This window comes from Pelophylax lessonae (genome assembly GCF_965119305.1).
Source record: "Pelophylax lessonae genome assembly, chromosome: 1".
NCBI classification, from domain to species: Eukaryota; Metazoa; Chordata; class Amphibia; order Anura; family Ranidae; genus Pelophylax; species Pelophylax lessonae.
This window is the reverse complement of record NC_138768.1, coordinates 442,444,757-442,471,110: the sequence shown is the minus strand read 5'-3', so window position 1 is coordinate 442,471,110 and position 26,354 is coordinate 442,444,757. Positions and strand designations below refer to the sequence as shown.

The 26,354-nt window shown below is 47.2% G+C and overlaps 1 protein-coding gene across 2 annotated transcripts in view; it reads left to right on the top strand.

The window, feature by feature from the left end:
* Positions 1-25,052, top strand: part of GNE (glucosamine (UDP-N-acetyl)-2-epimerase/N-acetylmannosamine kinase) — a 120,231-nt gene extending 95,179 nt beyond the window's left edge. For both annotated transcript variants that reach the window (XM_082243071.1, XM_082243072.1), the window contains exons 10-12: positions 427-609; positions 13,234-13,350; positions 24,011-25,052. In XM_082243071.1, the coding sequence (XP_082099197.1) occupies positions 427-609; positions 13,234-13,350; positions 24,011-24,246 (536 nt within the window). In that variant the 3' untranslated portion in view covers positions 24,247-25,052. The remainder of the gene's footprint in view (positions 1-426; positions 610-13,233; positions 13,351-24,010) is intronic.
* Positions 25,053-26,354: the final 1,302 nt, after the last annotated feature.

Below are 26,354 nucleotides of genomic sequence, written 5' to 3'. Positions count from 1 at the left end.
CACTTCCCAGCCATTTAACAGCCATTGTCGGTCCTCTCCTGCACACAGTTTCTGCCACTGGAGACCGGACCAGATCGGCTGCAGAATAGGTAAGTACAGTGATTCTTGCTTTACTTGGTTAGATAGATTAGGTTTAGAATGTGGCAGAGAGCAGGTTTAGCTTTAGTTAGTTTTTCCCTGGACTTACACTTTTAAGTTTGTCATGTCCCTGACTTTTTATGGAAGGCTTTGAGGAAGGCTTTTGCTTAGACTATGCATATTCATTTTTTCTCTTGTGAAATACTTTAAATCCTTCTTGCAAAGTATAATGCAGTCTAGTTCTGCTGTACTCTTTGACATGTCCGCTACTATCTATTCTGACAGTTCATTTATTTTCAGTTTTTTTTTTTTTTTTTACTATTGTACCATGTTTTATGATTGTTTCAGGTATTGGAGGAGGAGTGATTCATCATAATGAACTTGTACATGGAAGTTCATACTGTGCTGGTGAGCTGGGTCACATCATGGTGTCATTTGATGGACCAGAATGTATGTGTGGAAGCCATGGCTGCATAGAAGCATATGCTTCAGGAATTTCCCTGCAAAGAGAAGCAAAGAAGCTTCATGACGGTACATCCACTTCTATAGTAACTATTTTAGCGCATCTTGTACCTTTTTTAAACTTGTAAAAATTCCAGTTTAGAAAGTGAAAAGTTCCGTCTAAGAATAAATGCCACGTATTGCATATTACTCAATTAGCCAGAAAGCCTCTACTGTGCCCATCTCTGATTAGGTGTCACTTTGTTGCTGGGGCCTGGCTTTCCTTGATGTAATTGTTAACACCTGCCAACTGCCATTCTGCTGAGTTCATTGAGTCTCCTTTAGTGCCGGTTCACATATATGCGATGCAGATCCAGTGCAGGGTCCCGCATCACATGTCACCTCCCGGCGGTTCACACTGACATCTGCAAACCGCAGGGGGTGTCAATGCAAAATTAAAGATGCTCCCAGATCGGTTTGCAGATCGCAGTGTGAACTGCCAAATGGTGCAGGAATCGGATAGCAAAGGTGTGAACACCCATGCCATCCGATTCCAGTGCAGGGCAGAAAAAGGGTCCTGCACCATTTTGGTGCGAATTCAGCCATACAATCTGTATGGCTGAATTCCCATCACACAGACATTGCATGTGATCTGCACACCAGTTCAGTGTGAATCACATGCGATGTCTAACATCGTATCAGTGTGAACTCAGCCTAACTGTACATTTTTACTGAGCAGTGGAATACCAATTGGGCAGGACTTGTAGTCTGGGAAAGTCAGGGCCCAGTAACAACATGACTAAATCAAAAGAGGAGCACTGAGGCTTCTCTGTCTAATGGTTAGGACATGGCAAAAGGATTCCCAGATTTTTATGGCCTATTCAGTGAGGCCACAGAAGTATCAGCCTGTTTTCTCTGATGGAAACTTTTGATTAATCCATCAGATGAAAGGTAGGTTCTTTAATTGTGTGTACATAAGGAGCAAAGAGCTCTACCTACTACCTAAAAAAAAAAGAATAAATAAAAATACACCTGACGTTTTAAAAAATTTGGATTTCTCTTTCGTTCATTGACAGACACAGCTCCATATCTTCTTTGACCCGTGGGTTATGCTGCTCTTCCTAAGAGTAGGACACTAGGCAGAAAAGAGTTAAGAGTTTGACTATGTCCTTAGGGCAGTCCCAGGGGGAATACTCCCACTTCCTGCTCTAGCGCCTCAATTTTTTTTTTCTGCCTAGTCAGGAGTAAGGACCTAGTTCCTTGCTGGGATCTCTGGTCGTGGCATTTTGTCCTTTTTAAAACTGATTTTTTTTTTCTTATTTTATTATTTTCTGTTCCTGTGAGAACTACAATCAATTTGGCTCCTGTGGGAACTACAATCCACTGCCGGACTGGGCGACGGACTGGATAGCCTAGATTTTTACGGTCTTCACAGTCTGGCCAACAAGCGCGGGCAGGCCGTCAGTTCCAGACTAGGTCGGCCGCGACATTGTCCCACTAGACAGGGACAGACTGGCCGACGAGTTAAACACCTCACGAGGATGCATAGCCCTAGTCATGACCTGAGTCACAGCGTACCTCTGGCCTGCAGCACCCCCCATTACAAGATGGGGAGGTGTTCTGCCCAGAGTAGTGCCCACCCGGTTCCATGGTGTGGTAAGTAGTGCCCCCCCCCCTCTCCCTTTGTGGTCCCTTGGGGTGGACGTAGGCCCTCCCTGGGATGGTCGGACCCCTGGGTTCCCTTCCATTCCCCCAGCCCCTTTAACAGTCACGGAGGTCTTTTGGCCCCAACCTACCCCCACTACCCACCTCCCTGGATGAGGTAGAATCTGGCTTTGCCACTTGCTCCAGTAGGGGGGGTGATGTGGTTGTTGCTGACGGGGCTGTCCGGATCGCACACAGGGGTCTTTGAGTGGGTTCACGGCCCCCTGAGGGTTAGTTACTGGGGCAGGGATGTCCTTTGGGCTCCCTGCGGTGGTTATTGGGCTGGAGGGGGAGCTGATGTTTCACATCCGCGGGTCTGTGCCTCACGTGGCCGGTTCGGGTGGAAAAGTAGACAGCGGCTTTGTGGCCTACTCGCGGCTGTCCGAATGCCTGACCAAGCTGTCCGAGCTGGTGATATAGCGGACAATACTCTTGACGGATGCACGCCTCACATGGCCTGATCAGGCTAAAGATTGAGGCCACCGCTTTGCGGCCTACTCGTGGCTGTCGGAGTGCCCGACCAAGCTGTCAGAGTGCCCGACCAAGCTGTCAGAGTGCCCGACCAAGCTGTCAGAGTGCCCGACCAAGCTGTCTGAGCTGATGATATAGCGGATGATACTGCCGACGAATCACGGCAGCACGCCTCACGGATCAGGCAAAAAATTGAGGCCACTGCTTTGTGGCCTACTCGTGACTGTCGGAGTGCCTGACCAAGCTGTCGGAGTGCCTGACCAAGCTGTCGGAGTGCCTGACCAAGCTGTCGGAGTGCCTGACCAAGCTGTCGGTGTGCCTGACCAAGCTGTCGGTGTGCCTGACCAAGCTGTCGGTGTGCCTGACCAAGCTGTCGGTGTGCCTGACCAAGCTGTCGGTGTGCCTAACCAAGCTGTCGGTGTGCCTGACCAAACTGCCTGAGCTACTGATAACAGACAGTACTGCCAACGGATGCGCGCCTCACTCGCCCGGCTCAGACCAAAAATTGAGGCCGTGGCCTTGCGGCCTACTCGTGGCTGACAGAACTGACTGTCCAAGCGACTGACTAAGCTGTCCGAGTGACTGACCAAGCTGTCCGAGCTCCTAACCAAGCTGCCCGACCTGCTGATTAAGCTAACAGAGCTGCTGGCAGATTTGCGACTCACACGGCCGGATCGGGCCCCAAATTTAGACTGCGGCTTTGCTGTCTGAGCTGCTGGCCCAGCTGTCTGAGCTGTTGACCAGGCTGTTCGGGCTGCTTACCGGGTTGATAGAGCTGGGGGCGGACGTCTGCCTTCCCTCCCTTCAGAAGGGTGGCCATATGGTCTGCCTGGCGCCCCTTTTGAACCAGGGGGTGACGCATTTTTTAGCGAAGTTAAGCAGCTATTATTGTGTGGGTGAGGGTACTCTGCCTGCACGTCTACGTCACGTCGGGCCCCCTGTCCCCTCTCTAAGGGGCTATGTCCTCTATGGAGGGTGACCCTTAGGTCTAATAGGTGGTCCTTTTGTGGACCTTTAGCTGGCGTCTCCTTGCGGGACTGTGGTCGGCGACCTCCCCTGCTTGTTATGTTCTCAGGGTGAGCTTAGCATATAGTGACTCTTCTGGGTCTGCGTCCACGCACTTCGGGTGCTCTGACATTGAGGATAATTCAGACAAAAGAGAGAGAGTATGATCTGAGGTATACGCAGTGGCTGGCCTCCATCCCTGATAAATATACAAAGAGAAAGAAACAGTGGTCGTGAAGAAACCTTTGGGTGAGGTCAGTCACCATATTAAATATCAAAAGAATATGAATTCACAAGATAAAAATATAATTTATTGGATATAACATGATTGGCACAATAATCTAAATTACAGATAGAGATGATAAATATGGACATATACAAAAGGAGAACAAGACATACAGTAAATAGATTCATAAAAATACTTTTCATAGTAATAAATACATGTATCATAAATATTATATATCATAAACAATGTCAGTCTCCAAAAGGTATATCTTCTATTCAAAGGCTCTACGCGTTTTGTGGCTCATGGTCCACTTGTCAGGAGCTATTTATAATATAGATCTGTGAATATAGGCTAATATAAGAATCCAAAGTACTCAGAAAACCAGACCGCCTGCGGGGTCTCTTCGGGGCAGTGCAAGACTTGCTACTACAAGGGGTTATTTTTCCAGTCTCAGAATCTGAACATTTGTTTCATGTTTGCAGGTCCCAGAAATGAAAGCGAAGTACGTCCATTCTTGGACCTCAAGCTCTGAACCGCTTTGTGTGGGTACAGATGTTTGGACTATCTGGGTCTGTTCTTGACTCGGCCTCAGCCAGTGTGTTCCTCCCATGGGACGAGTTTCAAAAATCTGTCCACACGAGACCTCTGCAAAGAGAGATTTTTTCCATGTGGAGCAGGAATCCACAGTCTCTAGACAATCTGATCCTGTTGAGCCGGGGTACTAGAGGGTCCCTGCTTTGGTGGCTGCGCTTTCCGGCACTTCAACAGGGTAAATCTTCCTTCCCCTGTATTGGACGGTGGTCACCACGGATGCCACCCTGTCTGAGTGGGGTGGCATTTTTTTGGCATGGATTGTTCTCAGGGGGTCTGGACTCGATCGATTATACTGAACATTTCCTCCGAATGTGTTTCATCAGTTGTGTCTCCGGTAGGGAACTCCCAAGGTGGTCCTGTTGGCCTCTCGTCTAAACAGAAAGATGATTGGGTTTGTGGCACAATCTCGGGATCCTCTAGCCAACACCACAGACGCACTGGTGGCTCCTTTGGGACCAGTATCGTCTGATATACTTCTTTCCTCTTCTAGAACTTCTGCCAAGACTCCTGCATAGGCTCGAGGCAGAAGGGATTACGGCCATCCTAGTAGCTCCAGACTGGCCTCACCGGTCTTGGTACGCAGATCTGATATGGTTGGTCGCCGATGCTCCTTGGAGACTTCCTCTTAGAGGAAATCTGTTGGCTCACGGGCCAATCTTCCATCTTGCTTTACAGTCACTGGCTTTAACGGCTTGGCTGTCGGAAGCCAGGTGCTGAAGGCTAGAGGGTTGTCTGAATCGGTGATTCCCACGCTGCTTTAAGCAAGTAAATCTACTTTTTTTTACCATCGCGTTTGAAGAGCGCACTTTGCAGATATGAATCGCTTGGGGTTCACCCCTGCTCCTTTTCGGTGACTGAGTTTAGATTTCCTCCAACAAGGTGTGGAGCAGCAACTGACCTCGGGTACCATCGAGGGCCATGGGTGGGTTTTGGATGTTTTCTTTCATCGTTCTTTGGCTACGCTTTCTGTGGTTCACAACCTTGTTCAGGAGGTTGGCCACTTGGCTCCCCCAGTGCCATCTCCATTGCCCTCGTGGGATCTCAACTTGGTGCTGTCGGTTCTTCAGTAACCGCTGTTGGAAAATATTTGCAAGATTCCTCTGCTTGCATTGTCCCAGAAGGTAGCTTTCTTGGTGGCTTTTTCTGCTGCCTGTAGGGTGTTGGAGCTGGCAGCTTGTCTTGTCGTTCACCTTACTTGGTGATTCAGGGAGATAAAGTGGTGCTTTGGCTCTGGCGCCAGACGTTCCTTCCTAAAGTAATCTCTGGTTTCCATTTAAATAAAGGCATTGTGTTCCCTTCCTTGTGTCCTAAGCCTAAGCACCCTAAAGAGATTGCCTTACATTCTTTTGATGTGGTTCGGGCAATCAGGGTGTACCTGGTGACGACTGAGTCGTTCCAAAAATCGGATTCCCTATTTGTCCTTGTGGGAGAACCCTGTAAGGGGCTGGCCGCGTCTGCTGCGACCATTTCCAGATGGATTAGGCAAACTGTGGTGCAGGCCTATTCCATTAAGGGTCAGGATCCTCCTTTCCCTGTAATGGCACATTCTACATGGGCGCTTATTGCCTCTTGGGACTTCTGTCATCAGGCGTCAGTGGTGCAGGTTTGCAAGGCGGCCACCTGGTCGTCCGCACACATTTTCACAAAATTTTATAAGATGGATGTGTTGGCATCTACGGATGCCTCCTTTTGGCTGCAAGGGTTTGCAGGCCACTGTTGGAGAGGATTAGTTCTCTTTGAGGGTGTAATTTTTTTGTCAGGTGAGCTCCAGTTGTTCTTGGTTAAGCTCTTGTTTTACCTAGTTGGCTACATTTAGCCTTTGGGAAGTATATTTATTGCTGTGTTTGTATCACCCCTCATGTTGACACTGCTTTGGGACATTCCAAAGAAGATATGGAGCTGTGTCTGTCAATGAATGAAAGAAAACTGGATTTTTGTCTTACCATAAAATGTTTTTCTCTGATGTTCATTGCCTGAATCTGTCCTTGTCCTCTGTCTGTCCTTGAGGCCTGGTCTCCCTCCAGGGTCCCTGTAAGACTCGTGGTGCCGCCATTTTGTGGTAGCCTGTGTGTTTCTATACACGGCGGCCATGACAGTGGAGCCCTGTGAATGGCGATTTCGGCGGTGCTGACTCCTGGATCATTTTACTTCCTGATCGACACACATGTAGTGCAGATTCTCCTGGTGGCTGCAGGTGCCTGTTTCTGTGGGTGGTGAGTCTGGTGGGGTCCTCTCCCTCTCTGCTTAGGATCGCTTTGTGCTGTCAGCACAGTGGGGGTTGTCCCTTAGCACTGTTTTACACTTTTTGTGGGGTCCCCTGGGTGACTCATGGGGTCTTTGGGGCACATTTCCCCACACGATCCCCTCTCTGGGGCTGCGGAGCCCTCCGGGTCCCAACCATCCATCAATGCACTGACTGGGTCCTGGAGTCCCTTTTGTCCCTGGTGGAGGTGGCTTTCGGGCGATGGGCTAGCAAAAAGCACCCCCCGCCTTCCCCTGCCTCATCTGTCTCATCAGATCCTGAATCTGATTTGGCCGCCACGGTCACCCTGCTGGGTCTGCAACCACGTGCCTGGAATCCGGATAGTGGGGATGTTTGGTGCACTGATTGTATCTGTGCGTGAGACCCAAGATGGAGGACGCAACTGAAGCTGTGATGGAGGCGCTGGTGCCCTTTGGCACTCACAAGCCATCCAAAGCGGCAAAGGTGTTTCCTTTCCCTGCCTATTTTGACAGAATTGTCGCTAAAGAGTGGGGACGGCCAAAGCGTCCCCGTGGGGTCCCTAAGTGCTTTACTAGGTGTTACCCCTATGAGGAGTCCCTTCTTAAGAAGTGGACTGTGCCACTGGTGGTGAACCCTCCAGTTTTCAGATTAAACAAGGCAACAATGATTCCAGTTGAAGAGTCCACGGCATTTCAGGATCCGGCTGACCGGAAGGCGGAGGCTGTGGCCCGCACTATGTACACTCTGGCTGGTATTCCCCATTGCCCTAGTGTCGAAAACTGACTGAGTGGGCTAAGCTCCCACACCGTGACCTAGAGGCGGAACAGCTCCTTCTCTGCCTTTGCCGAGCTGGTGGACCAGCTGGTCCAGGGGCTGCAGTTTATTGTGATGCCTCTTTGGATGCGGCTCCCCTAAAGGCTCGCCTCTCTGTTTTCTCTTTCGTTCATTGACGGACACAGCTCATCATCTTTATGACCCTAGGGTTATACTACCCCCTTCAGGAGTAGCACACTAGGCATAGAAAAAAGCTTGAGCACGTCTATGGGGAGTCTCTGGGGGTATACTCCCACTTTCTGCTATAGGTATTCATTTTTTTCTGCCTACTCAGGAGTAAGGACCTAATTCCTTGCAGGGATCTCTGGTCCTTCCAATTTTTTCTTTTTAATTGGAATCTTTTTCTTTTATTATTTTTTTCCTGTGTGAATCTACAATCAAGCGACGGACTGGGCGACGCACTGGATAATCTAGATCCTTAGGGTCCCCCCAGTCTGGCGAGCTAGCGGAGCAGACCACAGCTCTGCGCTATGTCTGCCATGACATAGCTCCACTGGAGGTGCCTGGGGAGGCATCCTCGGCACAGAGTGTGCTCAGGAGGTCTGGACTCTGGAAGAGTCCAGGCTACTGATCAATGTACTGGAGCTCCAAGCGATCAGACTTTGTTTGGATTATTGGACAAGTCTTCTCCAGGGGTGTTTGGTACTGATCCAATCAGACAATGCCAGGGCCGTGGCCTATGTCAGTCACCAAGGGGGCACAAGAAGTGTTCTGGCGGCTCTGGAAGTAGCCAGCATTCTAATGTGGGCAGAATGGTTTGCTCCAGCCCTCTCTGCTGTGCACATTCCAGGAGTGGAAAATTGGCAGGCGGACTATCTCAGTCGACAGGCGTTAGACTAAGGAGAGTGGTCACTTCATCCGGAGGTGTTCCATCAGTTGTGTCTCAGGTGGGGGACTCCCGAGATGGATCTGTTGGCCTCTCGCCCAACACAAAAGTACAGAGGCATGTGGCACGGTCTTGGCTCTAGCCAACGCCACAGACGCCTTAGTGGCTCCCTGGAGTCAGTATCGTCTGATATACGCCTTTCCTCCTCAAGCTTCTCCTGAGACTCCTGTGCAGGATCAAGGCGGAAAGGATTCTGGTCATCCTATCCTAGTAGCTCCAGGTTGGCTTTGCCGGTCTTGGTATGCCGATCTGGTATGGTTGGTCGCCGAGGCTCCTTTGAGACTTCCTCTCAGGGAAGATCTGCTGTCCCAAGGACCGATCTTCCATCCTGATTTACAGTCACTGGCTTTGACGGCTTGGCTGTTGAAAGCCAGGTGCTGAAGAATAGAGGGTTGTCTGAATCAGTGATTCCTACGCTTTTAAAAGCTAGGAAATCCACTTCCAGGAAGATTTACCATCGTACGTGGAAGATGTACATTTTATGGTGTAAATCTCTACGGGTTTACCCTCACTCCTTTTCGGTGACTCGGATATTGGCTTTCCTTCAGCAAGGGGTTGAGCAGTGTCTGGCGTTGAGTACCATCAAGGGCCTGGTCTCGGCCTTGGCGATTTTCTTTTAACGTCCCTTGGCCACACACTCCTTGGTGCGTACATTTCTCCAGGGAGTGAAACACTTGATTACCCCCCTGGTGGGGTCTCCATTGCCGCCATGGGACCTCCAATTTGGTGTTGTCAGTTCTCCAGAAATCTCCCTTTAAAATTATTGCAGAGTCCCCTGCTTACGCTGTCTCAGAAGGTGGCTTTTTTGGTGGCTGTTACTTTTGCGCGCAGGGTGTCTGAGCTGGCAGGGCTGTCTTGTCATTCACCTTACCTATAGGTTCACAGGGATGAGGTGGTTCTTCGGCCATGTCCATAGTTGCTTCCAAAGGTAGTCTCCGATTCTTATTTGAATGAAGACATTGTGTTGCCCTCCCTGTGTTCCAAGCCTAAGCATTCTAAGGAAGTTGCTTTGCATTCCCTGAATGTGGTTTGGGCAATTAAGGGTGTACCTGGCAGCTACGGAGTAGTTTCGGAAGTCAGACTGGGCTGGCTGCTTCTGCTACGACCATTTCCAGATGGATCAGACAGACTGTAGTTTAGGCTTATTCAATTAAGGGTCAGGTTCCTCCTTTCCCTGTCAGGGCGCACTCTACTCGGGCGCTTAGTGCTTCCTGGACCTTCCCTCATCAGGCGTCAGTGGTGCAGGTTTGCAAGGCGGTCACCTGGTCGTCTGCACATACAATCACAAAGTTTTATAAAGTGGATGTGTTGGCATCTGCGATGCCGCAAAGGTTTGCATGCTGCTATTTAGAGGACTTGTCCTCTTTTGAGGGTGTTTTTTTCAGGTGAGCTCCAGTTGTTAATAGTTGAGCTCTAAGTTACCTGGTTGGCTATGTTTAGCCTTGGGGAAGTGTACTTTCTGCTGTTGCCACCCCTCATGTTTGACACTGCTTTTGAGCTGTGTCTGTCAATAAACAAAAGAGGAAATGGGATTTTTGACTTACCGTAAAATCCACTTTTCTGATGTTCAAGGACACAGCCCCCGCCCCTCTTTGGAGTTGGGTTTTTTCTACTGACACTGCTTGTTACAAAACGGAATACCTATAACAGGAAGTAGGAGTATACCCCAAGGGACTGCCCCATAGGCGTGCTCAAGCTTTTTTTCTCTGCCTAGTGTCCTACTCCTGCAGGGGGCAGTATAACCCTATGGTCATGAAGATGAAGAGCTGTGTCTGTCAATGAACATCAGAGAAATGGATTTTACGGTAAGTCAAAAATCCCATTTTGGCGTGTTGTTTTGGCTCAAGTGCTAGTCTGCGGATCAGACTTCAAAAAAGGCCTTGACAGATATTCCTTTTCAAGGGGATCGCCTGTTTGGAGCTACCCTGGATCATTAGGGGGGGAAGAGTACTTTTCTTCCGCAGGCTACCAGGGGCAGGGAACCTCCTCATAGACGTGGGCCTACCTTCTCAGCTCATACGTTTTTCTTTCGTCCCTCAGGGTCGACTGACATAGGCTCGAAGTCTTTCAGGGCCTCTTCTGGAGGATCCAAATGAACCTGGTGTAGCAAGCCAAGATTGTGCTTCTCCAGACCCGGGAATAAGGCTCCTTCTGCATGAAGGTGTGCCCTCACCCGTACCGCGGGTGGAAGGCACATTTTCGCTGCTTTCCGGACCCGTGGACTTCCTGAGTGCAAAACAAGTGGGTCCACAAAGTCATACTGTCCAGCTACAAGATCGAATTTCACTCTTTTCCCCTGGCAAGGTTTTTTTACTTTCAACTTGCGCCTGTCCCCAGGCCACTTACAGGGCCTGTTTGGAGCAGTACAAGACCTGTTCCTTCAAGGGGGATTTTCTCGGTTCCAACCTCGGAACATTTTTAGGGTTTTTCTCAAACCTGTTTACAGTTCCCATGAAGGAAGTTAAAGGGCATCCAATCCTGGACCTCAAGAGTTAATTCGAATGGTGGTGGCATCCCTGCATCTGGGATTTTCTCGCCTCTATCAGTATCAAGGATGCCTACCTTTACATTCCAATATGTGCCTCTCACCAGCGTTTTCTCCGCTTTGCTGTGGAAGAGGAGCATTATCAGTTTGTGGCGTTGTCTTTTGGTCTCACATCTGCTCCTTGGTTCTTCACAAAAGTGTTAGCCCCGGTGCTAGCTTTGCTACGCCAATGGGGGATTGCGGTACTGGGCTACTTGGACAATCTCTTTCTGCGAGCGGAGTCTCCTACTGCTCTGGTGGAGAACCTGGAGATCAGAATACGAACTGTGCGGGAGTTCGGCTGGATTCTGAATTTTCAGAAGTCGGCTCTGGTTCCGCCAACAAAGCTGGACTATTTGGGCCTGTCTCTAATCGGCCTTAGCCAGAGTGCTGCTTCCTCTGGACAAACTCCAGAAGGTGTAGGCTGCAATTCACCCCCTGCTGTCCAATAAATGATCATCCCACCGGACTTGCAAGCGGGTACTGGGCCTGATGGTGTCTACCTTCGAGGCGGTTCTGTTTGCACAGTTCTATACAAGATGCCTGCAAAGGAAAATTCTGATCGAATGGGACAAAGCTCCGCAGTCTCTGGACAATCAGATCTGACTGAGTCGGGGCACGAAGAGTCCCTGATATGGTGGCTTCGGGGGTTGAACAGAAATTGCTCTTGAGTACCATCAAGGGCCAGGTGTCGGCTTTGGCGGTCTTCCAATGTCCTTTAACCACACATTCCCTGGTGCGTACCTTTCTTCAGGGTGGTCAACATTTGGTTCCTCCAGTGCGGGCTCCGTTGCCACCTTGGGATCCTAAGTAGATGCTTTCAGCTCTACAGAAGCCTCCCTTTGAAAATAATCGGGAGATTCCCCTGCTTACGCTGTCCCAGAAGGTGGCCTTTTTAGTGGCTATCACCTCTGCACGCAGGGTGTCGGAACTGCCAGGGTTATCCTGTCATTCACCTTACCTAATGATTCACAGGGATAAGGTGGTTCTTCGCCCCTGTCCGTCGTTTTTCCAAAGGTTGTCTCTGATTTTCATTTGAATGAAGACATTTTGTTGCCTTCCCTGTGTCCCAGGCCAAAACATCCGAATTAAATGGCCTTGCATGTCTGGGCAATTAGGGTGTACCCGGCAGATACGGAGTCTTTCAGGAAGTCAGACTCTCTCTTTGTGCTCACGGATGGACCTCGAAAAGGGTTATCCACTTCCTCTGCGACCATTTCCAGATGGATCAGGCAGACGGTTTTTCAGGCCTATTCCATCAGGAATCCGGTTCCTCCTTTCCCTGTCAAGGCGCACTCTACTAGGGCGCTTAGTGCCTCCTAGGCTTTCCGTCATCAGGCGTCAGTGACGCAGGTTTGTAAGGCGACCATCTGGTGCACACTTTAACAAAGTTTTATAAAGTGGATGTGTTAGCATCTGCGGATGCCTCTTTTGGCCACAAGGTTTAGCAGGCTGCTGTTTAAGAGGACCTGATCCTCTCTGAAGGTTTTTTTTTTTTTCAGGTGGGCTCCAGTTGTTTGGTTGAGCTCCTGTTGCCTGGTTGGCTATTGTTTAGCCTTGGGAATTTTTTTGTTGTTTCCACCAATCATGTTTAACACTGCTTTGGGACGTCTCAATAGTTATGAATATTAGGAGCTGTGTCCGTCTATGAATGAAAGAGAAAATGGGATTTTTAAATTACCATAAAATCCATTTCTCTGATGTTCATTGACGGACACATCACCCACCCCTCTGTGGAGTTATAATTCTCCTGACACTGCTTGTAACAAAACTGTGTGGTTATAGCAGAGAGAAGGAGCATACACCGTGGGACTGCCCATGGATGTAGCCAGAATTATTTTCTGCCTAGTGACTTTTTTCTGCTGCCTTTTTCTGTTAGCAGCTCTGACATTTTTTATGCTGCCTAGTATGCATGGACCCTTAGGAGGGAGGAAGAAGGGAAGAATGCTCCTTGCATTGTTAGTCAGTGGGAACTTATCTGAGAGGTAGAAACTGGTCAAAGAACCCCAAGCAACCTCTGGAGGAACCCTAGGGTTCCATAAAATCCTGGTTTAGAAAGGCTGGTGTAGACCCTTACAATGACATTTTTATTTTGGAAATGACAAACCTTAATTCCTTCTGTTTAGTCTAATTATATCATCAACATCTTAATCTGTTTGAATTCAATACTAGTTTGTACTGCATTATGCTATGCTTCACTACCTATCATTGCATTCAAAATAAACTCATTTTCTTTTTCTACACAGAGGACTCTCTTTTAGTAGAAGGCATGTCCTTGAAGAATGATGAACCTGTTACAGCCATTCATCTTATCCAAGCAGCGAAGCTTGGCAACATTAAAGCCAGCAATGTTCTCAAAACAGGTACTAATAGTTATCACTTTACTCTTCCTAATTTTGGGTATTATTATTATTTAATTAGCTTTCCGATGTGTAAAACGCAAAGGGTTGTGTTAAGCAATTTGAATCTGGGTGGAAATGTGGCTAGATCACCAAGCTACTGCCCAGCACACATATTTTTGTTGAATTTTTTTGTAACCAATCTGTTGAAAAATGAAAACTGATCCAGTTTGAAGCAATATAACTATGCATATGCCACACCTTGCCAAACCCCATGGAAGCTGGAAATCACTGTACTACTTCTACTATTACAGTTATCCCCACAGGCTTCTGGGTCCCATGCCAAGCAGCAGCCCTGCTGTTTACTTGAACACAGGAGGTTGCCTGCTTGGCATGGGCACCTTTAACCATCTCTTTCCCAAGCCGGTTCTGACACTTCGCACCTACGTTTAAAAAGCAACTGTCTCCCCTCTCCCCCTGGAGGGTTTTGGGGTGGACGTGGGCCCCTCCATGGGATGGTAGGACCCCTGGGTTGCCCTCATCGGTCTGGTGGTCCCTGTTGGCCATATAACCCTCCACCCCCCTCCTTTACTGACACAGGTGCTGTGGGGTGGCCTGGTTCACTGCCTGGAGTGGTGGCAGGGTGCTGTGCTGGCAGGGAGGTGTGCCACTGGCAACCGAGCGATCGGCTGTGGGGGGGGGGCTGTACCTAGTGGGGGGCCCCCCTTCCTGCCTGTCCCATTTTCTGAGGCCTAAGGATCCCTCCTGGGTCCCTGGGAGTCTCGTGGTCCTGCCATTTTGCTGTAGCCTGTGTGCTCAGTGCACGGCAGCCATGTTTGTGTAGTCTGGCCATTATGCGGTAGTTTGCCATTAAAAATAGCGGTGGCCATGACAGTGGAGCTCTGTGGGCAGGGATTTTGGCAGTGGGTGCTCTCCTAATCCCCTGGTGCTGACTCCTGGATCTTTTCACTTCCTGATTGCCGCACGTGGAGTGCAGATTATCCTGGAGGCTGCAGGTGCCAGTTTCTGCTGGGTGGTGAGTCTGATGGGGTCCTCTCCCTCTCTGCTGAGGATCGATTAGGTGCTCTGTTACTGGCAACTGCATGGTTCTTCCGCAGCGGTGGGGGTGTCCCTTAGCATTGTTTGTTTGTTTTTTTTACACCTTTTCTTGTGGCGTCCCCCTATTGACTCATGGAATCTTTGGAGCAAATTTCCCCACCTGATCTCCTCTCTAGCAAAAAGCACCCCCTGCCTTATCTGTCTCCTCAGATCCTGAATCGGATTCGGCGGCCCTGGACGTGAGACACTCTGCTGGGTCTGTGGTTCTCAGATAGTGACGATGATTCCTCTACTTCTGCAACCATGCACGAAAAGGCACTGGTGGATGCACTGATTGTATCTGTGCGTGAGACCTTAAAAATGGAGGACGCAGCTGAAATTGCAACAGAGGCGTCGGTTCCCTTTGGCACTCACAAGCCATCCAGAGCAGCAAAGTTGTTTCCTTTCCCCGTCAATTTTGACAGAATTGTCCCTAAGGAATGGGAACGGCCAAAACGTCCCCTTGTGGTTAAAACATGGACTGTAGCACCCTCCGGTATCCAGATTAAACAAAGCAACCATAATTCTTGTTGAAGAGTCTCCGGCTGACAGGAAGGTGGAGGCTGTAACCCGCAATATGTACACCCTTTCTTGTTTGGCACTGTGTCTGGTATTTACCATTGCATTGGTGTCGCAAACTCTGACCAAGTGGTCAGTGATGCCTCTGGATGAGGCTCCACTAGTCGCTAGGCTCTGTTTCAGCAGTGGTCCTACTGCATATTTTTTGGTTCAAATTCTAGTCTGCGGACTTGACTTCTAAGAAGGCCTTGACTGACCTTCCTTTTAGCCTGTTTGGAGCTACCATCGATAACGTCATTAGGGTCTCACAGCAGGGAAGAGTACCTTTCTTCCGCAGGCTAAGGGCAAGGACCCTCATTGCAGATGAGAGTAATCCTTTTCGGCTCATAAGCAATGTTTTCAACCCTCAGGGGCGACTGACAAGGGATCAAAGCCGTTCAGAGCCTCCTCTGGTGGATCCAAGCGAACTTGGTCTGGCAAGGCTCCTTCAACATGAAGGTGCGCCCTCACCCATACTGCGGGTGGGGGGACGTCTTCGCTGGTTCCCGAACCCGTGGACTTCCCTGGTACAAGACAAGTGGGTCCACAAAGTCATACAGTCCAGCTACAAGATTGAGTTTAGCTCTTACTCCCTGGCAAGGTTCTTTCCTTCCAATTGGTGCCTGTCCCTGGGCCACTTACAGGGTCTGTTTGGGGCAGTACAAGACCTCTTACTTCAAGGGGTGATTGTCCCGGTTCTAACATCCGAACGATTGCAGGGTTTTTACCCAAACCTGTTTACAGTTCCCAGGAAGGAAGGCAAGGTGCATCCAATCCTGGACCTCAAGGCACTGAATTGCTTTGTGAAGTATAGAATGGTGTACATTCGCACGGTGGTGGCATCCCTGCATCCGGGTGATGTTCTTGCCTCTATCGACATCAAGGATGCTTACCTTCACATTCCAATATGTGCTGGTCACCAACGTTTCCTCTGCTTTGCCATGGGAGAGGAGCATTATCATTTTTTTGGCGTTACCCTTTGGTCTCGCCTCTGCTGCTCAGGTCTTTACAAAAGTGTGAGCCCTGTTGCCAGCATTGTTACGCCAACAGAGGATTGCGGTACTGGGCTACTTGGATGACCTCCTTCCGTGAGCGGAGTCTCCTACTGCTCTGGTGGAAAACCTGCAAATCACTATATGAACTCTAAAGGAGTTTGGCTGGATTCTGAATTTTCAGAAGTCTGCTCTGGTTCCGTCCACAAAGCTGGACTATCTGGGTCTGACTCTGGACTCAGCCTTAGCCAGAGTGCTCCTTCCTCTGGACACACTCCAGAGACTGCAGGCTGCGATTAGTCTCCTGCTGTCCAGCAGATTGTCATCCCCCTGGGCTTGCATGCGGGGCTGGGCCTGATGGTGTCTACTTTCGAGGCGGTTCCGTTTGCACAGTTCCAAATGAGGCCCCTGCAAAGGGAGATTCTGGCCAAATGGGACAAGACTTCTCAGTCTCTGGAAAAATCAGATCCGGCTGAGCCAGGGAACAAAAGAGTCCCTAATATGGTGGCTTCGGTCTCCGGTGCTTCGGCTGGGCAAATCCTTCCTCCCCTTGTATTGGACAGTGCTCACCACGAATGCCAGGTTGTCCGGCTGGGGAGGTGTCCTTGGCAAAAATTCTGCTCAGGGGATCTGGACACTGGAAGAGTCCAGACTACTGATCAATGTCTTGAAACACCGAGTGATCAGACTGTGCCTGAAACCTTGGACGAAACGTCTTCAGGGATGTCCCAGTGCACATTCAATTGGACAATGCCACGGCAGTGGCTTATGTCAATCACAAGGGGGGCACAAGAAGTGTCTGGCGGCTCTGGAGGTAGCCCGCATTCTAAGGTGGGCAGAACGGTTCATTCCAGCCCTCTCCGCTGTACACATTCCCGGGGTGGAAAACTGACAGGCGCATTACCTGTCAGCAGGCGTTGGACCAAGGGGAGATTCATCCTGAGGGGTTTCATCAGTTGTGTCTCTGGTGGGGCATTCCCAAGGTGGATCTGTTGGCGTCCCGACTAGAAAGGTGCAGAGGTTTGTGGATCAGTCTGTAACGCTCTGGTTGATTCTTTAATGAATTGGATCTACAGTTGCAGAGTTCCACTCAGTAGTCTCATAGAGGTATGTCAAATCACCTGATTTAACTCTCTTGACTCATCATAGTGGTTCAGCCTGTTTCAGTATGCACATGTACAAACACTCAGAAAGCGATGTTATAGGAGTGACAGGTACTAATGCGAGTAGCAGTGAATATGATACACTGGTGTTATAGTATTGGTTCAGCGGTACAATAGTAAATGGTAGTGATTAGAGTTCTCAAGAGCTAGTAATCAGTTGCGTCAAAGCAGGCAGTAGGTAATAGTAGACAGGATGTACAAGAGCTAGCAATCTAATTCAGTAGTGCAGGTACAGGTATTAGTAGATGAGATGTACAAGAGCTAGCAATCTAATTCAGCAATGCAGGTAATAGTTATTAGAGTGCAAGATGTACAAGAGCTAGTAATCCAAGTTCAGCAATGCAGTTAATAGGTAGCAAGCGGTGTTGATAAGGAGGGGTCCCCTGTGGGGTACTTATCAATATCCAAGAAGCAAGCAATGGTTAGCATAGGGTAGCGAAGCTCCGGTCGGTCCAGCAATGGGGTGTGTCACTGGAAGATTCGGCAGCGTCAGGTTAGGCATCTGCTGAGAGCGGTTGCACGAACAATGTGTCCATGCAAACCGCTAGTTGAAATAGGCGCCCTCAGTGGCGCCCGATGATGACGTCAGAGCGCTGTCAGTCTACACCACGCCCATATGCGTTCCACCTGACCGAGCGGTGGAACGCAACCCGGAAGAAAGGAACCATGAAAGCTCTAAGTACCTAAGGATCTTACACAGACACGGGATCCTCTGGCGAATGCCACAGATGCGCTGGTGGCCCAGTGGGGTTCAGTATCGTCTGATTTTTCGCTTTTCCTCCTCTCAAGCTTCTGCCAAGACTTCTATGCAGGATCGAGGCAGAAGGGATTCAGGTCATCTTAGTGGCTCTGGACTGGTCTTGCCGGGCTTAGTATGCCAATCTGATGCAGCTAGTCGCCAACGTTCCTTTGAAGCTTTCTCTCAGGGAGGATCTGCTGTCTGAAGGACCAATCTTCCATCCTGCTTTACAGTCGCTGGCTTTGACGGCTTGGCTGTTGAACGCCAGGTGCTGGTGGATAGAGGTTTGTCTGGCTCAGTGATTCCAACTCTGTTAAAAGCTAGGAAGTCTACTTCTATAAAGATCTACCATCGTACGTGGAAGACGTACATTGCGTGATGTGAGTCTCTTGGGGTCTCGGTTCTTGACCTTCCTTCAACGGGGGGTTGAGCAGAAACTGGCCTTGAGTACTATCAGGGGCCAAGTATTGGTCTTAGCGGTCTTCTTTCAACGGCCCTTGGCCACACACTCTCTGGTGCGTACTTTTCTTCAGGGAGTTCAGCACTTGGCTCCTCCAGTGCAGTCTCCATTACCGCCTTGGGACCTCAATTTGGTGCTCCTCCAGAAGCCTGCCTTTGAGAATCTTCGGGAGATTCCCCTGCTTACGCTGTCCTAGAAGGTTGCCTTTTTGATGGCTATCACCTCTGCGCTCACGGTGTCGGAATTGGCGGCATTATCCTGTCGTTCACCTTACTTGGTAGTTCACAGAGATAAGGTGGTTCTTCGCCCTTGTACTTTGTTTCTTCCAAAGGTTGTCTCTGATTTTCATTTGAATGAAGACATTGTACTATCTTCCCTTTGTCCCAGGCCAAAACATCCAAAGGAAATTGCTTTGCATGCCTTGGATGTGGTCAGTGCGATTAGGGTGTACCTGGCAGCTACGGAGTTTTTAGAAAATCAGACTCACTATTTGTGCTCACGGATGGGCCTCGAAAAGGGTTGCCCGCTTCCTCTGCGACCATTTCCAGATGGATCAGACGGTGGTTCAGGCCAAAACATCCGAACGAAATGGCCTTGCATGCCTTGAATGTGGTTCGGGCAATTAGGGTGTACCCGGCAGATACGGAGTCTTTCGGGAAGTCAGACTCTCTCTTTGTGCTCACGGATGGACCTCGAAAAGGGTTATCCGCTTCCTCTGCGAACATTTCCAGATGGATCAGACAGACTTTTTTTCAGGTCTATTCCATCAGGAGTCCTTTCCCTGTGAAAGCGCATTACACTCGGGCGCTCAGTGCCTCCTGGGCCTTCAGTCATCAATCGTCAGTGATGCAGGTTTGCAAGGCGGCCACTTGGTCGTCGGTGCACACTTTCACAAAGTTCTATAAAGTGGATATGTTGGCATCTGCGGATGCTTCCTTTGACCACAAGGTTTTGCAGGCTGCTGTTTAGAGGACCTGGTCCTCTTTGAAAAAAAAACACATTCATGAATTAAAAAAAATAAATAAATAAAGACCAGTCAGTAAAGTTAGCCCAATTTGTTTGTATAATATCAAAGATGATGTTAAGTTGGGTAAATAGATACCTAACATGTCACACTTTTAAACTTCCTCTGCCCGTGGAATGGCGGCGAACTACGTTGCTTAAATGTCTCCATAGGCGACGCTTTAAACACCTTTACAGGTTACCAGCTTAGAGTGGCACAGGAGGTCTGGTGCTAAAATTATTGCTCTTGCTCTGACGTTCGCGACAATACCTCATGTGTGGTGCGATCACCATTTATATATGCGTGCAGGAGTAACCTATGCGTTCACATTCACGCGTAAGCACGGTGGGACGGCGGTGCTTTAAATTTTTTTTTCCTTTTTTTGTACAAACTTGAGTGTTTTTACAAGGGATGAACAACATCCCTTGTGTTACCATGGGCCGTGACAGGTCCTCTTTATGGAGATATTTGTGGTCTAAAGCTCTACTCTAACAACTCCCCCCCCCCCCCCCCATGCAGCCAATCGGACCGAGATCGTAAAGGGAAAACTGCGCTAAATATCAAATAAGTTTTTTAAAGCAGCAACTTAAATGTGACAAACATCCTAAAAGAAATCTAAATAAACAAGCCACATGCTTGTAGATTTCCCCCTAACGACCCCCAACGGCTTTTAGATTTCCATCTTAGTCGGGGGGAGAAAGCCTGCTTAAAAATAGACAAATTGCTTGCAGTGAAGTGGAGGGATACACAGAATGTTTTCGTTCTGTCCTCCCTTCACGCAGACACGACAGTCCAAATTACTACAGCAACTGGCGTTTTGGAAAAACCCCTCTGTGTCCACGAATATAACCTTAATATGGGAGGGGTGGACCTCAGCGACCAGCTTTTGGCGCCGTACTTAGTTGCCCGTAAAGCCAGACGCTGGTACAAAAAAGTCTCTGTTTATTTATTCCAATTGGCTATGCTGAACGCCTTTCCACTATACAGAGCGTCAGGACAAACTGGATCCTTCTGAGAATTCCAGGAAGAGATGTCCTGCCCAACTTCCCCTTCCAGATGCAGTGAGCCGGCTGCATGAGAGGCACTTTCCACAAGTACTCCCGCGTACCCCTACCAGAAGAAATCCCCAAAGATGTCGTGTCTGTAGCAGGCGCGGATTTAGGCGTGACACCCGTTTTTATTGTCCCGAATGTCCTGACCAACCTGGTCTCTGCATCTGGGACTGTTTCCATCGCTACCACACACTAGTGGAGTTTTAGTGTAGGGCACACTAACACAGGGTCTCGAAAGATATTCGATGGCTATCGACATTTTGAGAGACCTAACCTGGAAAGTTCAAGTTGAAGAAAAAAAGTGTAAAAGAAAAAAAAAAAAAATATATATATAAAAAGTTACAAAAAAATATAAAATAAAAAATCCAAAAACAGTTGTCGTTTGAGTTATTTGTTCTTCTACTCTTCCTACTGTACTTTTACTGTACTTTGTTTTTCATTCTATTGTTAACCAGTTTGCCTTACAGGTACACTCATCAGCTACCACACTGATTTTATATATTCTGACACAAACAGCGTTTGCGCTCACCATATATGGATACCTCTGATGGCAGCGCTGTGGTAGGTGATTTCACCACTGCAGTTAAAATACCTTTAGTTGTACATGGAATTTTGTAATTTATACCCGTCATTAAGAAGTGGGTTTGGATGTTTGTGCGGTTAATGGTGGGTATACTACACCATTTTCTTGCAGAGATTTCTGTTAGGTTCTCTTTTTTTTCGTTCAGCCCACAGGCTGCATGATTAAAAAAAAAAAAACCTACACTATATGCTGGACTTTGAGTGGTTATACCAGGATGATGCCTGCAGATTTAGGCATCATCTTGGTATCGTTTTTTACAGCCAGCAGTCGGCTTACATGTAAAATCCATCCTAGCGGATAATTGGCCGCTAGACTGCTTTTACCAGCAGTGGGAGGGGACTCCCGATGTTTGGGGGTTCAAAGTAATTTTCTAGTAAAAAAAAAAAAAATGTTTTATGTAAACAAAAAGTCACAGAAAAGGCTTGGTTTTCAAGTGGTTAGAAGAGTGGGTGATGTGTGGCTAAGATTGAGCATAAAATGCCAGGACAGTTCAAACACCCCCCAAATGACCCCTTTTTGAAAAGTAGACACCCAAAGCTATTTGCTGAGAGGCATATTGAGTCCATGGAGTGTTTTTTATATTTTGCCCTAAGTTTCGGGAAGGTGACAATTTGTTTTTTTGTGTTTTTTTTTACACAAAGTTGTCACTAAATGATATATTGCTCACGCATGCCATGGGTATATGTGAAATGACACCCCAAATACATTCTGCTGCTTCTCCTGAGTACAGGGATACCACATGTGTGAGACTTTTTGGGAGCCTAGCTGTGTACGGGACCCCGAAAGCCAATCACCACCTTCAGGTTTTCTAATGGAGTAAACTGTGCATTTCACCTCCGCACTACCTGTCACAGTTTCAGAGGCCCTGAAATTTCAACATAGCACAACCCCCCCAAATGACCCCATTTTGCAAAGTAGACACTCCAAGATATTTGCATTTTGAGTCCATGGAATATTTTATATTTTGCCACAAGTTTAGGGAATATTATTTATTTATTTTTTGTTTTTTTACACAAAGTTGTCAGTAAATGATATATTGCTCACACATGCCATGGGTATATGTGAAATGACACCCCAAAATACATTCTGCTGCTTCTCCTGAGTACAGGGATACCCCATGTGTGAGACATTTTGGCAGTCTAGCCGTGTACAGGACCCCGAAAACCAATCACCACCTTCAGGCTTTCCAAGTGCGTAAATTGTTGATTTCACTCCTTACTACCTATCACAGTTTTGAAGGCCATGAAATGCCAAGATAGCACAGAACCCTCCCAAATGACCCCATTTTGCAAAGTAGACACTCCAAGCTATTTGCTGAGAGGTGGGAGAGTATTTTGCAGCTCTCATTTATTTTGGAAAATGAAGAAAAAAAAGGAAAATGCAGTTTTTTTCCTCTTTTTTCAATTTCCAAAAATTTGTGACAAAAAGTGAGATCTGCAAAACACTCAACATGCCTCTCAGCAAATAGCTTGGAGTGTCTACTTTGCAAAATGGGGTCATTGGGGGGGGGGGGGGGGGGGTTGTGCTATCTTGGCATTTCATGGCCTTCAAAACTGTGATAGGTAGTAAGGAGTGAAATAAACAATTTACGCACTTGGAAAGCCTGAAGGTGGTGATTGGTTTTCTGGGTCCTGTACGCTAGACTGCAAAAAAGACTCACACATGGGGTATCCCCATACTCGGGAGAAGCAGCAGAATGTATTTTGGGGTGTCATTTCACATATACCCATGGCATGTGTGAGCAATATATCATTTAGTGACAACATTGTGTAAAACAAAAAAAAATTAATTTTCCCCAAACTTGTGGCAAAATATAAAATATTCCATGGACTCACCATGCCTCTCAGCAAACAGCTTGGGTGTCTACTTTCCAAAATGGGGTAATTTGGGGGGGGGGGGTTATGGTATCTTGGCATTTCAGGGCCTCCTAAACCGTGATAAGTAGTGAGAAAATGCAATGAAAAATGTACGCCCTTTGAAATTCTGAAGGTGGTGATTGGTTTTCAGGGTCCCAAAAAGTCTCACTCATGTGGTATCCCTGTACTCAGGAGAAGCAGCAGAATATATTTTGGGGTGTATTTACACATATACATATGGCATGCGTGAGTAATATATCATTTCAATGACAACTTTGTGTAAAAAAAATAAATACATTTTTTTTGTCATTTTTCAAACACCTGTGACAAAAAAATGAAATATTCAATGAGCTCAGCATGCCTCTCAGGACATTCCTTAGGATGTCTACTTTCCAAAAAGTGGTAACTTTGGGGGGGGGGGGGGGTTGTACTGCCCTGCCATTTTAGCACTTCATGAAATGAGATAGGCAGTCAGAAAGTATAAGCTGCATAAATTCCAGTGTTTACACCATAGTTTGTAGACGCTATAACTTTTGCGCAAACCAATAAAAATACGCTCATTGAGGGGTTTTTTTTGTCAAAGACATGTAGCTAAATACATTTTGGCCAAAATATATCACTTAAATTGAGTATATTGGATAATTTTTAAAAGACAAAGTTGAAAATTTAATTTTTTTCTCAAACATTTCGCTCCTTTTTATTAATATTGCAAAAAATAAAAAGCGCAGAGGTGATCAAATACCACCAAAAGAAAGCTCTGTTTGTGGGGAAAAAATTACGTAAATTTAGTTTGGGTACAGCATTGCATGTCCGTGCAATTGTCAGTTAAAATCACGCAGTGCCAAGTTGAAAAAAGGGGCCTGGTCTTTGAGCAGCCAAATCCTCCGAGGCTAAAGTGGTTAGTTTTTACTAGACAATGAATTGGCAACATTATATGTTCAGTTAGCTGGTGGTCGAGAATAATAGTAGAATGCTCTTCTTGGCTATGCACTGCAGTAGATGTATTCTAATCACAATGATAACTGAATGAAAGTCATTACACAGTTAAAAGAGTGGTATTTAAACTGTGTTCTGTTCTTTTTGGCATTCTGCTAATTGTTTTTCTAGCATATCTAGTGAAGTCATGGTTTATTCCTGTCAATCTAATTTGTTCATTTATTTTTCTTTCACTTTAATGCAGCTGGTACAGCTCTTGGCATCGGCATCGTGAATATCCTGCATACCATAAACCCTTCACTTATCATACTTTCCGGGGTTCTGGCCAACCAGTACATCAATATGGTGAAAGACATAATACGCCAGAGAGGCCTGGCATCAATCCAAAACGTAGATGTGGTTGTGTCTAATTTATCAGACCCTGCCCTTCTGGGGGCAGCAAGTATGGTGCTGGATTATACCACACGAAGGACATACTAATATCTCAAAGCACAATGTGATTGTAACGCTTTCCCAGACCATTGTATACCATGATGGGAATCTTCTATTTTTACTTGCAATGAAGGTGGTCATAGTGTTTGAACTTTTTTCTTTTACAATTTAACTTTTATTTTTTAAACTATTTTATATTTATTCTCTTAAAACTGATTATGACTGTTATTTTGGCAAGCATTCTTTCAATCTTTTGTACAGGACTTGAACCCTTTGCAAACTGTGTAATCAGAAAAAAAGACCAAATATCACTTGGATATAGATAATTCTTATGTGTGTTGAGAAATAACTAGAGGGATGGCAGGTTTTTATTCTTGTAAAGAGATAAATCAATGGTGTTCTTTGGTGTATCTCAAGGCAAAACCTTTTTTCTGTTTTGTTCAATGGTGTATACAGCTTCCTCTTTAGATCACCTACTAAGTATAGTGCCACCTGGAGGAGTAGAACCCTAGATTGTGGCCAAAATCCCCCATACTGTGGAGCAGTTCCGCTATTAGATTTGCGTTTGGGAATTAGGACATATATATTTTCTCCTGGTAATCATTGTTCTTTTGGTTTTACTTTAAGCAATTTGCTAGCTGGGTTAAAGGCTGGATAATATAGATCCTGGTGGTTTCCCCAGTTCCTTTCGTGTTTTTTTTGTTTTGTTTTTTTTTTTTTATGGGAAGGGTTAGACTCTCAGCCAAAATTGTATTGATGTCTGTGTCTCCATTTACCTATTTGTAATAGTGACTATTGTTGCTCAGAAACAAAGTGAGGGGAAATAAAAAAAGGAGTCGAGGGGAAGTTGTTCAATGGGAACACTTGTTCTGGGGACAGCTATTTAAGGTGGTTGTAAACCTCAAACATGAAAAGTGAACAAAGCATATCCCTGACTTGAACTAACCTGAATACAAAGCACTTAGTGTGGTTACTCTCTCCTGTCTCTGCTATCTGCATGACTCACTACTAATAGATTAGGCAGACACCTTTGCCTCCAGGGAGACAGCTGCCACCCTCCAGAACACAGCAGATGACTCCCAGACTCCGCTCTGTTTCTCTGAGCCTGTGAAGAAGAGGGTGTGTCACATTCTTCCAATCAGCTCTGTGCTCTAAGGCCAGCCATACACAATTCGAATCTCATCTGGTTGGTTGAGCGGGAAATGGCTGAGATTCGAACCGTTAATGGGCAGATCAATTGATCAACTTGGGTACAACCAGCCTGCCAGATTCTCTTGCAATTCCTGCTAGCGTCCACTATCTGTTGATGGGGAATCGAGAAAAATGTTATTCCTGCAACACGGGGTTGCAGGAAAGAAATTTCCTCTGTGTATGGCCGGCCTAACTGCAATGTGTGTGAGGTCAGATCCCTGACCCCTGCTTTTGGCTGCTAAGAAAATTGTTTTCATCTGTGTGTTGTGGAAGGCTGTACAGGACTGCTGGCTGCAAATAAGCAGGTACACCTTCTATAGGAGGATTTGTCTCATCTGTGCAGCAGCAGAGGTTAGTCACTTCATTGGGTATATGTAAGGCTATACAACCACTTTAAAGGCTTATTCACACACGCGGAAAATACTGTGCAAATCGCTTTTCAGAGGAGTTTGACAGGCAATGAGGAAATGATAGGTCACCTCCTCACTGCCTGCTTTAACCGCCTAAATGCCACACTACCATGGGCAGTTGCAGCATTACCCCATTGTCTTGAATTTGTTGTGTTAAATGGGCAGTAGTGCCTGCCATATGCAACATGTATACAACCCTGACCACTGCCTTTGCAGCTTAAGCCCACGTTTACATTGGTCCGATTTAACATGCGATTCGACATGTCAAATCGGAGGCAATTGCCTTCAATGGCACTGTCCGAATCAGTGCGACACCGACTTTGCAGTGCAGCACCGATTCCCAAAGGTAATTTCTGTACTGCTTTTGGCGATTTGGGGGAGGGGTGGGGCGATTTCCATAGACATCTGTGCAGGAACCCGCAACGATGTCTGTGAAATTGCCCCTGAAGTCGGACTGAAATTCCGTCTTGAACTCGCACGATTTCAAAACTGCCCCAGTGTGGACCTGGGCTAAAGGGGAGCAAATGGAGGGCGAAGTAAAGACGTAGCTCCACC